We start from the raw sequence: 13,266 nt of genomic DNA on the forward strand, positions 1-13,266 counted from the left end.
ACCACTTGCAGGTCGGGGGACTGAACGCCGACCTACATGAAACGAGACCGTCGCTCTACCGTCCAGCCCCAGTAGTTGGGGGTGGACAAAGAGACAATGTTGAGCATGATAAACGGTGTGATGAAGTGACACAGGTGGGAGCTGGGCGCACCGGTGAGCCGCGGTGATGTCACAAAACACTCCTCTCGTGTAAGAGTTGCCAACAAGCGGATTGGTCTTACCTGGATTTTACCTGGAGAGGGTCTCGGGAGTCCCTGAGGCCAGGCTGGGCTTGTGACTACTTGGTCCAACAGGCCGTTGCTTGGAGCGGCCCACATATCCACTACAGCCTGGTTGGTCCGGCACCTCTTGCAAGAACTTATCTAATTTGTTATTGAAAAAGTCCACCTTTGTTCCGGTAATATTTATAATGCTTGCTGGGAGAGTATTGAACAACTGTGGACCTCTGATGTTCAGTGTTCTCTGATTGTGTCTATGGCACATCTACTCCTCACTGATTCTGTTCTACATTTCCTTCCGTACCTTTCGCTCCAGTATGTTGTTATTCTACTGTGCAAATTTGGGACCTGGCCTTCAAGTATCTTCCGTGTATATAATATTTGATACCTTTCTCGTTTCCTTTCCAGTGGGTACATTTTAAGAGCTTTGAGACGGTCCCAGTAGTTTAGATGTTTTATCGTGTCTATGAGTACCGTTTATGTTCTCTGTATTCCCTCTAATTCAGAGATCTCTCCGGCTCTGAAAGGGGAAGTGAGTACCGAGCAATACTCGAGACAGGACAGCACCAGGATTTAAATGGTGTTGGCATTGCTGTGGCGTCACTGGATTTGAACGTCTAATAATCCATCCTATCAATTTCCTGGCCGCCGCTATATTTGCTCGGTTATGTTCACTAAATGTCAGGTCGTCAGACATCATAATTCCCAGATCTTATACATGTTGTTTTCCTTGCAAGATTAAGTCTGACTGTGTCTTGTACCCTGTGTTTCGCTTAAGTTCCTCGTTTCCACCAAACCTAAGAACCTGGAATTAATCACTTTTAAACATCATGTTATTTTCCGTTGCCCAATCAAAACTATTAATATCGGCTTGTAATTTTTCAGTGTCTTCTAGAAAGGAAATTTTCATGCTGATTTTCGAGTCATCAGCAAAGTATGACACGAAGCTGTGACACGAAGTATTTTTGTCTATATCCGAGATAAGAATGAGAAAGAGCAATGGTGCAAGGACTGTGCCCTGCGGTACAGAGCTTTTCACTGCACTTGAACTTGATCTTATTTGATTGACTGTTACTCTTTGTATTCTGTTTGACAGAAAATTGAAAATCCAACGCCCCACTTTACCAGTTATATCAAATGATCTCATTTTATGGGCTATTATTAGTCCATGGTCTCACATATCAAATGCCTTTGCAAAATTTGTGTATACAACATCTGCATTTAGTTTTTCTTCTAGCGTTTATGTAATTGAGTAGTTGCGAAAGACAGGATTCCTGTTGCCATGGATTGTGAAGTTCATTGTTTTCCATAAAACTGGAGATTTGATTCCTAATGACCCTTTCAAAAACGTTTATTATGTGAGACGTTAGTGCGACTGGTCTATAGTTTTTTGCCAAGGCTTTGCTACCTCCCTTGTGCAGTGGAGTAATGTCTGCTGATTTATAGCTGCTGGTGTTTGGACTTTACATTTCTTTACGTATACAGTTTCACGGGTCCGGCCCAGGGGCTGAGGGTCAAATTCTCTTTCAAAGATTTCTGTGCGTGTTAATATCAGTTATATTGTCTGGGGTTTGGATGGCATTCATAAAGAAGTTGTCCGGATCTTCCACTTTCATGTTGTTTATCAGGGTGCTCAACATAGCCTCACACTGGTCTTTTTGGTCACTAATTTCTTTGTCATTCTCTGTGGACGAAACTTCGGCTGTAAGTATAGGTCCAATGCTGGAGGACGTTTTTAATTTTGATTTTGCATTTTTGAAAAATATTTTGTAATTGTTGTGTTTTGGATTTTGGGACATGAATGAAAATCCAACACCTCCTCCTTTTTATATATTACTTTTTGCAACTATGTGGACTATCGTACATACATAGACGTAATGGACAATTAGGTAGTACAATTGGGTACTATTCACTTTATAAAAGTCCGACAAAAATAAAGCTAAAAAAACAAGCTGAAACATGCCAAGGCCTAATATAGCACATATATCTACTATATTAGGCCTCAGAAATCTTGTATTAGGCCTAGGAAGGTTAGGTTAGGTTAAGTTTTCCTTTGCAATATCAGTACATAAACGTTTCCAGTTTGTCCAAATTCACTAGTACCTATTTCTACTTACTAATTTCCTTTTGCGTCAATATATGTCCGCTGGTCCCCATCGCTGCTACAAGCACTACCTAAACACGACGATGGGCTGGAGAATCTGACACTCAGATACTACACAGGACCGTAACATTACCAATTTGACATGCCCAATTTCAAACGTAATAAACAGCAAGAAAGACGTGGCCCAGGAGCTCAAGTCTCACCCCTCCCCCCGGGCAAACACCATGCCCAGGCCATCCACCCACACCCACAAGCCCCGCCCAACGGTTTAAATCCCACCCGTCATTAGGACAACTTGCCTTTCAGGATATAATTAAGGGCAATATACACCTAATATTTACAGCTACGAGGACACCCATGCCAGTCGGGTCGGGCTGGTGGGTTCGACAGGGCCCAGATTACCGTGGCGGCTGACAATGGTAGCAGTCAGGATAGGGTTGAGGAGCTTGGTGATTGGCGGTGTGGTGCGAAGTGGGAGGGGCCCAGATAAAAAGGTGGGCGTGGCCTCCTGGTGACTGCTTCAGACGTAATGGCAAATCAATCACGCACTGCTGGGTTCCCATTGGTCACGCTAGCGTGGCTGAGCTCATAGGCACATCGGAGGTAGGCTCTAAGTATTGACCACTATTGCAACCATTTGCCCCGAGTGCAAGTGCTGATCCCAAGTACGTCACGACACCACCAACACTACCACAAGTACTCAACCAACACCATCACCACCACTACCACCACAAGAATTCTACCAGTACTTGACCGTCATAATTACAACTCTCAATACTCTACCACCACATTCTGTACGTGGTAATCATGTCTCCATAAGCCTTTCCTCGTAACTCATGCCTCTCAGCTCTGGGACTAGTCTGGTGACATACCTTTGGACCATCTCCAACTTCGTTCTATGTCTGACAAGGATAAGGACTCCAAACATTCCAAGATTATGCTTTTGTATGTTGCATGCAAAATTGTATGTGTATACGGTTGTATGTGTATACATGAATGTTTGTGTATGAGAGTGGGGGGGGGGGGAGGGGAGGGGGGGGGGAGGGGAGGGGGGGGGGGCACAAGCGTCCGGGTTCTCTAAGACGATGAGTTGCTTGAAGCGAGTCGACTACCACGCCGACTCTTATGGTTGTGGTTTCCGGTTCTCCTTCGACTCATCTGAAACATCTCGCAATTATTGGCTGCAATTTGAGAACAAGTTGGCCATCACCACCTCCATGGTGGTCACGCTCTCCCACCCCGCTGGAAAATGGTCTTGCCTTTTCCGCTGAGAACCATCGTATGTCAGTGTTTCTTGTGAGCTGGGAGGGCCACCTGTCCACACTTTGCCACTGGGTCGGAATTAGCGTGAATTAGCGAATTAGCTGGCCCGACTTCGCAAGTGCTTCAGCTGGCCCGACTTCGCAAGTGCCTCAGCTGGCCCGACTTCGCAAGTGCTTCAGCTGGTCCGACTTCGCTTACCTGGAAAGGGTCTCGGGAGCTCGACTCCCAGAGACCCTGAGGTCTCTGAGACCCTGAGACAAATCGAGCCTGAGGCCAGGCTCGATTTGTAATATCTTGGTCCAACAGGCTGTAGCTTGGAGCGACCCGCATCACCACTGCAGCCTGGTTGGTCCGGTACTTCTTGCAAGCACTTATCTAATTTGTTCTTGAAGAAGTCCACCTTTGTTCCGGCAATATTCTAATGATTACTGGGAGAGTATTGAACACCTGTGGACCTCTGATGTTCAGTGTTCTCTGCGCCTATGGCACCTCTAATCCACACTGGTTCTATTCTAATCCTCTTCCCTCGGCAAAGAAAGGTCTCCCGCCCTTTCCCTGCTCTATGTATTATTTTAAGAGCCACGTGCATATTATTTCCTCCCCCTGTTCTATGTGTTATCTTAAGGGCCCCACCTGCAGACTATTGACTTATCTACCTCTACCTCCCTCCCCCAGCCATCGTTGCCGATAGTTCACTCATTAACGCCAATTTGTGTCCAGGGCAAAAATGTATTCGATTAACAACAAAGATTATGGAGAGCTGTTCTCTACAGATTACCGGAGGGGTGAGCATGACCATGGAATGAATGAATGAATATAAATGTGTGCGTGTGTACTTACCTAGTTGTACTCATCTTGTGCTTGCGGGGGTTGAGCTCTGGCTCTTTGGTCCCGCCTCTCAACTGTTAATCATCTGTGTGTGTGTGTGTGTGTGTGTGTGTGTGTGTGTGTGTGTGTGTGTGTGTGTGTGTGTGTGTGTGTGTGTGTGTGTGTGTGTATTCACCTAGTTGTGCTTGCGAGGGTTGAGCCTCTGCTCTTTCGGCCCGCCTCTCAACTGTCAATCAATCAACTGTTACTAACTACGAACTATTTTTTTCCCACACACACACACACCCAGGAAGCAGCTCGTAACTGCTGTCTAACTCCCAGGTACCTATTTACTGCTAGGTAACAGGTGCATCAGGGTGAAAGAAACTCTGCCCATTTGTCTCTGCCGGCGCCGGGAATCGAACCCGGGCCATAGGATTTCGAGTCCCGAAATACAAATAGGTCTCTTCTAGGTCCCGCCTAGGAAAAAACACACAGGTCCCGCCTGTGTGTGTGTGTGTGTGTGTGTGTGTGTGTGTGTGTGTGTGTGTGTGTGTGTGTGTGTGTGTGTGTGTGTGTGTGTGTGTGTGTGTGTGTGTGTCCGCGCGCGCGTATGCGTGTGTATGCTCTCTGAGTGCAGTTCCTGCCTAATGAAGGACTTCCGAGAGTCAGTACCCTACAGGGTGAGAGGCCGGTAAGGGGAGGGGTGAGGGGAAGCTGCTAGTAGGGAGAGGGAGGGTAATACATGAAAGACCTGTTCAAGGAGGGAGCTTTAACATGGAAATAAAAGGGACAGAATACGAGATGGGAAGAGAGGAGTGAGGGAAACAACAGAATATTATATATATATATATATATATATATATATATATATATATATATATATATATATATATATATATATATAGATGTGTGTGTGTGTATATACACACAGAGTGAGAGAGGAGAGAGAGAGAGAGAGAGAGAGAGAGAGAGAGAGAGAGAGAGAGAGAGAGAGAGAGAGAGAGAGAGAGAGAGAGAGAGAGAGAGAGAGAGAGAGAGAGAGGAGAGAGAGAGAGAGAGAGAGAGAGAGAGAGAGAGAGAGAGAGAGAGAGAGAGAGAGAGAGAGAGAGAGAGGAGAGAGAGGAGAGAGAGGAGAGAGAGAGAGAGAGAGAGAGAGAGAGAGAGAGAGAGAGAGAGAGAGAGAGAGAGAGAGAGAGAGAGAGAGAGAGAGAGAGAGAGAGAGAACTAACAACAAGAACGCTCCTAAACACATAACAATGATGATAATGACCATTAGGACAGAGATGACTGTCCGATCTCAAAAAATACAATCCCCCCTCCCCCCACCCCAATCCAACGCCTCCTCCAACACCTACAACATATTATTAACGTCATAGTACACAAAAGAATTACAGAGGTTCCCAACAACATTGGTGCCAGAGCTATGAGTGGTCAACTATGATGGTAGGCTAAAGGAACTTGATCGCACAACCCTAGAAGATAGATGTAACAAGAGGGATATGATCACAGCGTACAAGATACATTCGGGAATAAGCAAAGTGGACAAAGACAGCCTCTTTAATTGAGAGAAAGCAGGGGTAGAAGACATATGTAGAAGCTGAGCACACGAATGAGTTATAGAGATTAAATCACAATGACGAAGCTGAAGCAAATAACCCAACCCCACACGTGAAATGAAAGTGGCGATGTTTCTGTCTCTCCTGGACCCTTATGTGACGACATTTCGGTCCTTTCTCGACCCTTATGTGACGAAATTTCGGTCCTTCCTGGACACTTATGTGACGACATTTCGGTTCCTCTTGAACCTGCGACTTTATAAGACAGGGTCCAGACCTGACCGAAACATCGTCGCTTTCACTACAAATGTTTGGGTTGGGTTAAATATTACCTTCGGTTACATAAAGGAAAAAAAGACAAACGAATGAATGTTTAAAATGCAATTATGAAGAGAGATCACTCAGTGTGACTACACAACACTTGTAAGAGAATATATCTATATATATAAGGACGGACTGAAGGAGCACCCAACCACTTGGACCATCGGGAATCGAACCCCATCCCTGTAAGACGCCAGGGAACAGTAGGAGATGTGCCCGAATGAGTTCATTTACAAAGGTGATAGATGTGCCACCTTAGGGTGAAGAGGCGCGACCAGCAAATATTGACAATTACGAATAATGATTGAAATGTCTGCATAACTCTGGGGATTATACGAGACACTTACCCACACACACATTACCACCTGATTTCCGCCACGCTGGAGGAGGAAGCAGACGCAATTAGCAATTATAATACATCCTACAGCAGGGTGCAGTGCTACAAGGCTCACTACCTCATCTACATCCTCCGCCAGGATGTTGAGTAGACTCAAGAGACACCAAGCAACACACACACACACACACACACACACACACACACACACACACACACACACACACACACACACACACACACACACACACACACACACAGCGTTATTTCAATCTGAGGGCAAATATGATATTGGTGGATGTAGGTGGCACAAATGACCGAGAGAAGTATGAAACCTCTCAGTCGTAGTAAGCACGTGTTGTAGAGAAGTAGAAATGCAAGAGGTTACAAATCGCTACGAGGCAGGAGACCCAAGAGCTAGTTAGCCAAACGAGGCTGACAGGTGCGCACTCATAGGTAAGCCCGAAACGCACAAAAACCTGCTGGTCTGAAGAACATAAACAAAGACGAGTCCATCAAGAACGGACCATAATACTGAGCACCCACGTGGCGCCCGCGCTCTGCACCTGCGCCCACCGCCCCACTGCCGCCCAACTTGTCAAGAACCGCCCGCTCCATGGTCAAGAGCCGCCCGCTCCATGGTCAAGAGCCGCCCACCTCGTGGTCAAAAGCCGCCCCCCACTCTGTGGTGTTTGTTCGGCCAGAATTAATTTTAGCAACATTTAGCGGCAATAAAAAGTCGCCTTCTCATCCGGTCATCAGGAGAGAACAGCTGGGTGCCAAGCTCTCTTTGGCCGCCTGTTGTTGCAACCTGCGGCTGTGTCCTCCTGCGGCTGCGTCCTCCTGCGGCTGTGTCCTCCGGCGGTTGTGTCCTCCTGCGGCTGTGTCCTCCGGCGGCTGTGTCCTCCGGCGGCTGTGTCCTCCGGCGGCTGTGTCCTCCTGCGGCTGTGTCTTCCTGCGGCTGTGTCCTCCTGCGGCTGTGTCTTCCTGCGGCTGTGTCCTCCGGCGGCTGTGTCCTCCTGCGGCTGTGTCTTCCTGCGGCTGTGTCCTCCTGCGGCTGTGTCTTCCTGCGGCTGTGTCCTCCTGCGGCTGTGTCCTCCGGCGGCTGTGTCCTCCTGCGGCTGTGTCTTCCTGCGGCTGCGTCCTCCTGCGGCTGTGTCCTCCTGCGGCTGTGTCCTCCGGCAACTGTGTCCTGCGGCTGTGTCTTCCTGCGGCTGTGTCCTCCAGCAACTGTGTCCTGCGGCTGTGTCTTCCTGCGGCTGTGTCCTCTGGCAGCAACCTGGCAGCATGGCGCTTCGCCCAGTGTTCAAGAGCAGTTCGATGGTTGGTAATGTGGCCTCGGAGGTTGTTTACGTCAAGGTGAGCCGCTGTTCTCAGGGGCGTCTCAGCCTTAACCATGTCTTTCCCGCCTCGCCCCCAAACCGCCCCCCTCCCCCACACCTGTAACAACCCTCCCCCCTCCCCTATCCACTCCCACACCACCTCCAACGCCTTTCCACCCCCGACAGCAAGAGGGGTTGCCTTAACGAGGTGGTACATACGCCTTGTTGCAGATGATAATGACCCCAATTATAATAAGCGCGCCGTCGTGGTGACAGTAATCGCTATTGATGGCTAAGCCGGCGAGGTGCCGATGGGTGGCGACCCAGTTTATTTTATAATGTTGTCGTTTCCTCTCCCTCTTAATCCAATCTCATTTGTTGACTGTTTCTTGAGACACTTCGGAGCATGGGGAAGGAGGGGTGCGGGATGGGGAGGGAGGGGTATAGGGGAGGGAAGGAGAATTGACAGAGGGAAGCCTGGAAGGGGAGGAAGGAAGGCAGAAGGGACGGGAAAGGAAGGGTATTTGTGGAGAACAGAAGCCAGAGACAATGGTGAGGATACAGGCAGCGCAAAGATGAAAGTATTAGAAGAGAAGGCGAATTAGGATGGAGAGAGAAAGAGAGAGAGAGAGAGAGAGAGAGAGAGAGAGAGAGAGAGAGAGAGAGAGAGAGAGAGAGAGAGAGAGAGAGAGAGAGAGAGAGACGGAGAGACGGAAGCAAGACAGGAAGGAGTCAAAATAAAATACCAGAGAGAAAAATAAGGTAAAGATGGAGTTCAGAATAAAATGAGATTGCTGGGGGGAGCCACGCTGGCGGTGGGCCACACCAGGTGCGCTGGAAGGGACGGCACATGGTGGCACGGAGGAAGGGACGGGGACACATGGTGGCACGGAAGAAGGGACGGGAGGACACATGGTGGCACGGAGGAAGGGACGGGGACACATGGTGGCACGGAGGAAGGGACGGGAGGACACATGGTGTCACGGAGGAAGGGACGGGAGGACACAGAGCATGGCAGCAAAGGACACATACTACAGAGGGTAAACAGCGTGGGGGAAATGGAGGAAGAGAGTGGACAGACTAATTGTCAGAGAGTTATAAGCTGCAGAAACTGACCGTCTGGAAAATGGAACGGGTGGAGGGAGAGAAGGGAAGGAATGACAGCCATACGAACACACTTCATAAGTCACCAACACCTGAGATAATGTATGTAATGTATAATGTATGTCTATGTTTAGGTATATGTGTACACACACACACACACACTAGCCAGTGATGTGGTGGAGGCAGACGTCATACAAAGTTTCAAATGTAGATATGATAGAGTTCGAGAAGCTCAGGAATCTGTACACCAGTTGATTGACGGTTTGAGAGGCGGGACCAAAGAGCCAAAGCTCAACCCCCGCAAGTACAACTAGGTAAGTATACACACCCACACACACACATATTATATATATATATATATATATATATATATATATATATATATATATATATATATATATATATATTATATATATATATATATATATATATATATATATATATATATATATATATATATATATATATATATATATATATATATATATATATATATATATATATATTGAGTACCCCCAATAGGTGGATTTTTTAGCACCTGTTGCCTCGGAGAATTATTAACATCTTTACTGACAAAATTAATAGTAAATAAGAATAAATGACATTCTAGGTAGCCATTTTTGGATCGTCGCGGGAGTGATCGTGGATCAATAAAACAGGAAGTCCTCTTTCTACTAGTCAAGCCAGGAACCTCCCCGACCATCGTATGACACCACCGCCAATGAGCGGTGCTTTACTCTTGTAGTTGTTTCACCTTTACTAGTACTGAAGCCTTCTTACACTGTCAACGTCTCCACCTGCGGATGTGAAGGTTCTCATCCTGTACAACTCCCATCTATACACCTGGTGACAAGCGATTTGGACTGGTAGGTACAGCGACACCTTCACTTCTTGCAGGTTGGCGTTCGAACCCCAACAGTCTTAAGTGGTTGGACACCATTCCTTCACACCGTTATATCCCCAGCTCCTTATCCTCATATCCCTGCTCCTTGTCCTCATATCGCTGCTCCTTGTCCTCATATCCCTGCTCCTTGTCGTCATATCCCTGCTCCTTGTCCTCATATCCCTGCTCCTTGTCCTCATATCCCTGCTCCTTGTCCTCATATCCCTGCTCCTTGTCCTCATATCCCTTCAAAGTGCTATATAGTCATATTGTCTCAGTGCTCTCTCCAGACAATTACCTTATCTCACCTGCCAGGTGGGCGTGTAACGTCTTGATTGGCTCCGGCGACGCCAAGATCCAAGGTACCTTCAGCAACTCACAAAGTAGCCAAAGGTAAACTTTACGTTGAATAACGTAATGGGGGTCGGGTTGTGCGTTTGCTGGGGCCTTAGCAAGTCCAGGCGCTATATTCTAAAGGTAACACCACCACAAAGGTATTCAAATGAGCTTGAGGTATCGATATCAACACACCTGCTCCCGCTGCCATCAGCCGTCACTTGTCACCTCCTGCTGGGGTGCGGGCCACGGTACACGTGGGGCTCCTGCTGTGTGTGTGTGTGTGTGTGTGTGTGTGTGTGTGTGTGTGTGTGTGTGTGTGTGTGTGTGTGTGTGTGTGTGTGTGTGTGTGTATGTGTGTGTACTCAGTTGTGCTTGAGGGGGGGGTTGAGCTCTGGCTCTTTGGTCTCGCCTCTCAACTGACACTCATCTGGTGTACAGGTTCCTGAACCTATTGGGCTCTATCATATCTACATTTAAAACTGTCTATGGAGTCTGCCTCCACCACATCATTCGCCCCAAGTCTTCTCCTAGTGCATTCAATTTGTTAATTACACTAACATTGAAACAAAAATCTTTCTAATATCTCTATGGCTCACTTGGGTTCGTACTTTCCACTGTGTCCCCCTTGTGCGAGTACCATTAGTGCTAAATACTCTATCATCATCTACCATGCCAATTCCACTGAGAATTTTGTGGGTGGTAATTATAACTCCAAAACTCTTCTGGCGTCAGTGATGTTTAATTCCACAAGCTTTTCCTCGTAACTCTTACCTCTCGGTCCCGGGACCAGTTCTACCTCTGAACCTTCAACTTCGTCTCGTACTTGATATGAACTTCCCGCTGGCCGCGTACTCCAGGATTGGTCTGACGTTGATATACAAGGTTCTGAATGCTACCCCACACAAGTTTCTAAAGGTAGTTGTTTCTAAATTTGCCAACCTGGCATATGCCGCTGATGATATCCTATTGATATGGGCTTCGGGGAACAGGTTCGATGATATCAACCTCCAGATCTTTCTATCTGACTGTGTGTGCATGAGTGTGTGCGTACTGGTCTAGATATCATCACCTAGATGTGCTTATCAGAGAGGAGCGTCTTGCTCTGCACCATCGCTAGTATAAAGCAACGCTTCTATTCATTCGTTGTCGTATCATATTTGCGCTTAACATTCCGCGTCGATTCACCATCGCCAATTTCTCCATCTAATGCATTCCAGTGATTTACGACTTAAGGTGAAGAAGTTCTTGCATTTGTGTATGTTAGTGCTTGCGGTGTGTGTGTGTGTGTGTGAGTGTACGTGTGTGTGTGTGTGTGTGTGTGTGTGTGTGTGTGTGTGTGTGTGTGTGTGTGTGTGTGTGTGTGTGTGTGTGTGTGTGTGTGTGTGTGTGTGTGTGTGATCTGCGTGGATGAACACGCACGAAGATGTACATGTGTGTGTGTGCGCCTTGGGATGTGTGCCGGAAATGTGTGATTTAGAAGAACATTTGTGAACACACGAGATTTCCGCTCAGGTGTGTGCGGGGGAGTGAGGAGTGTTTGTGCATATATGTCCAGACACATATTTACTTCAAAAATACACACAGCCCCGCTCCTGTGCCAGGTAAGTCCACTACGGGCTCACCATAGCCCGTGCTACTTGGAACTTGTTCAGAGTAGCTGAATCTATAACAACAACAACAACAATTTACTTAACCTTACAGGCGTGCATATGTGTGTTTCTAGACATAGAGGCGTAGAGGCGTGAGTACCTACACAGTCTCCCTCACTCACACACCGATATTCCCCCAGCTTCCGTAAACACTTTATCATACATAAAATGAGATTCAGTCAAATACAAGAATATAGCACAGCAATACTAGTCGATAGGAGGTAGAGATGCGGGGTCCCTAGAGCTGCAGCTCAACCCTTAGCGAGCGCAGATAGGCGTGCACCCCCCCTCCACCTCCACCCCCCCCACACACCCCCTCAAACGCGTCACACTTGAAAAACTGTAAAGCAACTTGACGTCAAATTTCCCAAATGACAGAGAGTAGAGAGGAGAGCCGGATCGTCTTATCAACGCGTGGGCGGCGTCCGAGCGCGAACCCGTCATTATGACAGGAATATTACCACAGGAGTGGAGAGGCCACCTTGTTATTTGCATGGTTTGTGGTTAAAGTAATTCTCGCGTCGGTGACTGTGGTGTGAGGACGGGTAGTGTGCAGGGGGAGGGAGGGTGCTTCACCTTCGAATTAAGTGATTGTGATAGTATGTCTCATTTGACGTTCGGTATTATATTCTTCGCGTGTGCGTGTGCGTGTGCTCACCTAGATATGATTGCAGGGTCGAGCTAGGTTCCTAGGCCCGCCTTCAGCACGTTCCTATATTAATGCAATGGCTAATTTCTCACGCTTTTATCATATGTACATTTAAACTTTTGAGTCTAATTATTGTCAGCGACTTGTACGTCTAACCTGATCCACCTGTTGACAGCTCTCACACTGAACAAGATCTTCCTGATGTCTCTTATGACTCGTGTGTGTCTCCAGCTTCCATCAGTGGCCCCCTCGTGCTGCTCTTCCTCGCTCTGAACACCGCTGCTTTGTCTACTTTGAATTTCTCTCGGAATGTCTGTTGTTATCCTGTGGGCTCCTGGCATAAGAGGAGAGGCGGAGCTAAGGGAAGTATAGGGGAGAGAAGGGGAAAGAGGAATGATAAGAAGCAAGGGGGTGGTGGAACCACAGAGGAGATGTGGGAAGGAGGTCCTCAACACAGCTGATCCCTCACCTGGTCTCTCACTTAAGAGTCTCTCACCTTGTCTCTCACTTAAGAGTCTCTCACCTTGTCTCTCACCCAGGGACTCTAACTCAAGAGACTCTCACCCAGGGACTCTGACTCAAGAGACTCTCACCCAGGGACTCTCACCTTGTCTCTCACCTAGAGACTCTCACCTGATCTCTCACTCAAGAGACTCTCACCTTGTCTCTCACCTAGAGACTCTCACCTTGTCGTCTTCCTAAGACAAGCAAACT

General features: G+C 47.5%; 1 protein-coding gene across 1 annotated transcript; it reads right to left on the reverse strand.

The window, feature by feature from the left end:
- Positions 1-7,353: 7,353 nt before the first annotated feature.
- LOC138372804 (uncharacterized) lies at positions 7,354-8,004 on the reverse strand. The gene has a single exon (XM_069338461.1). The coding sequence runs from the start codon at positions 8,002-8,004 to the stop codon at positions 7,354-7,356; it is 651 nt and encodes a 216-aa protein (XP_069194562.1).
- Positions 8,005-13,266: the final 5,262 nt, after the last annotated feature.

This window comes from Procambarus clarkii, chromosome 40 (assembly GCF_040958095.1).
Source record: "Procambarus clarkii isolate CNS0578487 chromosome 40, FALCON_Pclarkii_2.0, whole genome shotgun sequence".
In the NCBI taxonomy this organism is placed as follows: domain Eukaryota; kingdom Metazoa; phylum Arthropoda; class Malacostraca; order Decapoda; family Cambaridae; genus Procambarus; species Procambarus clarkii.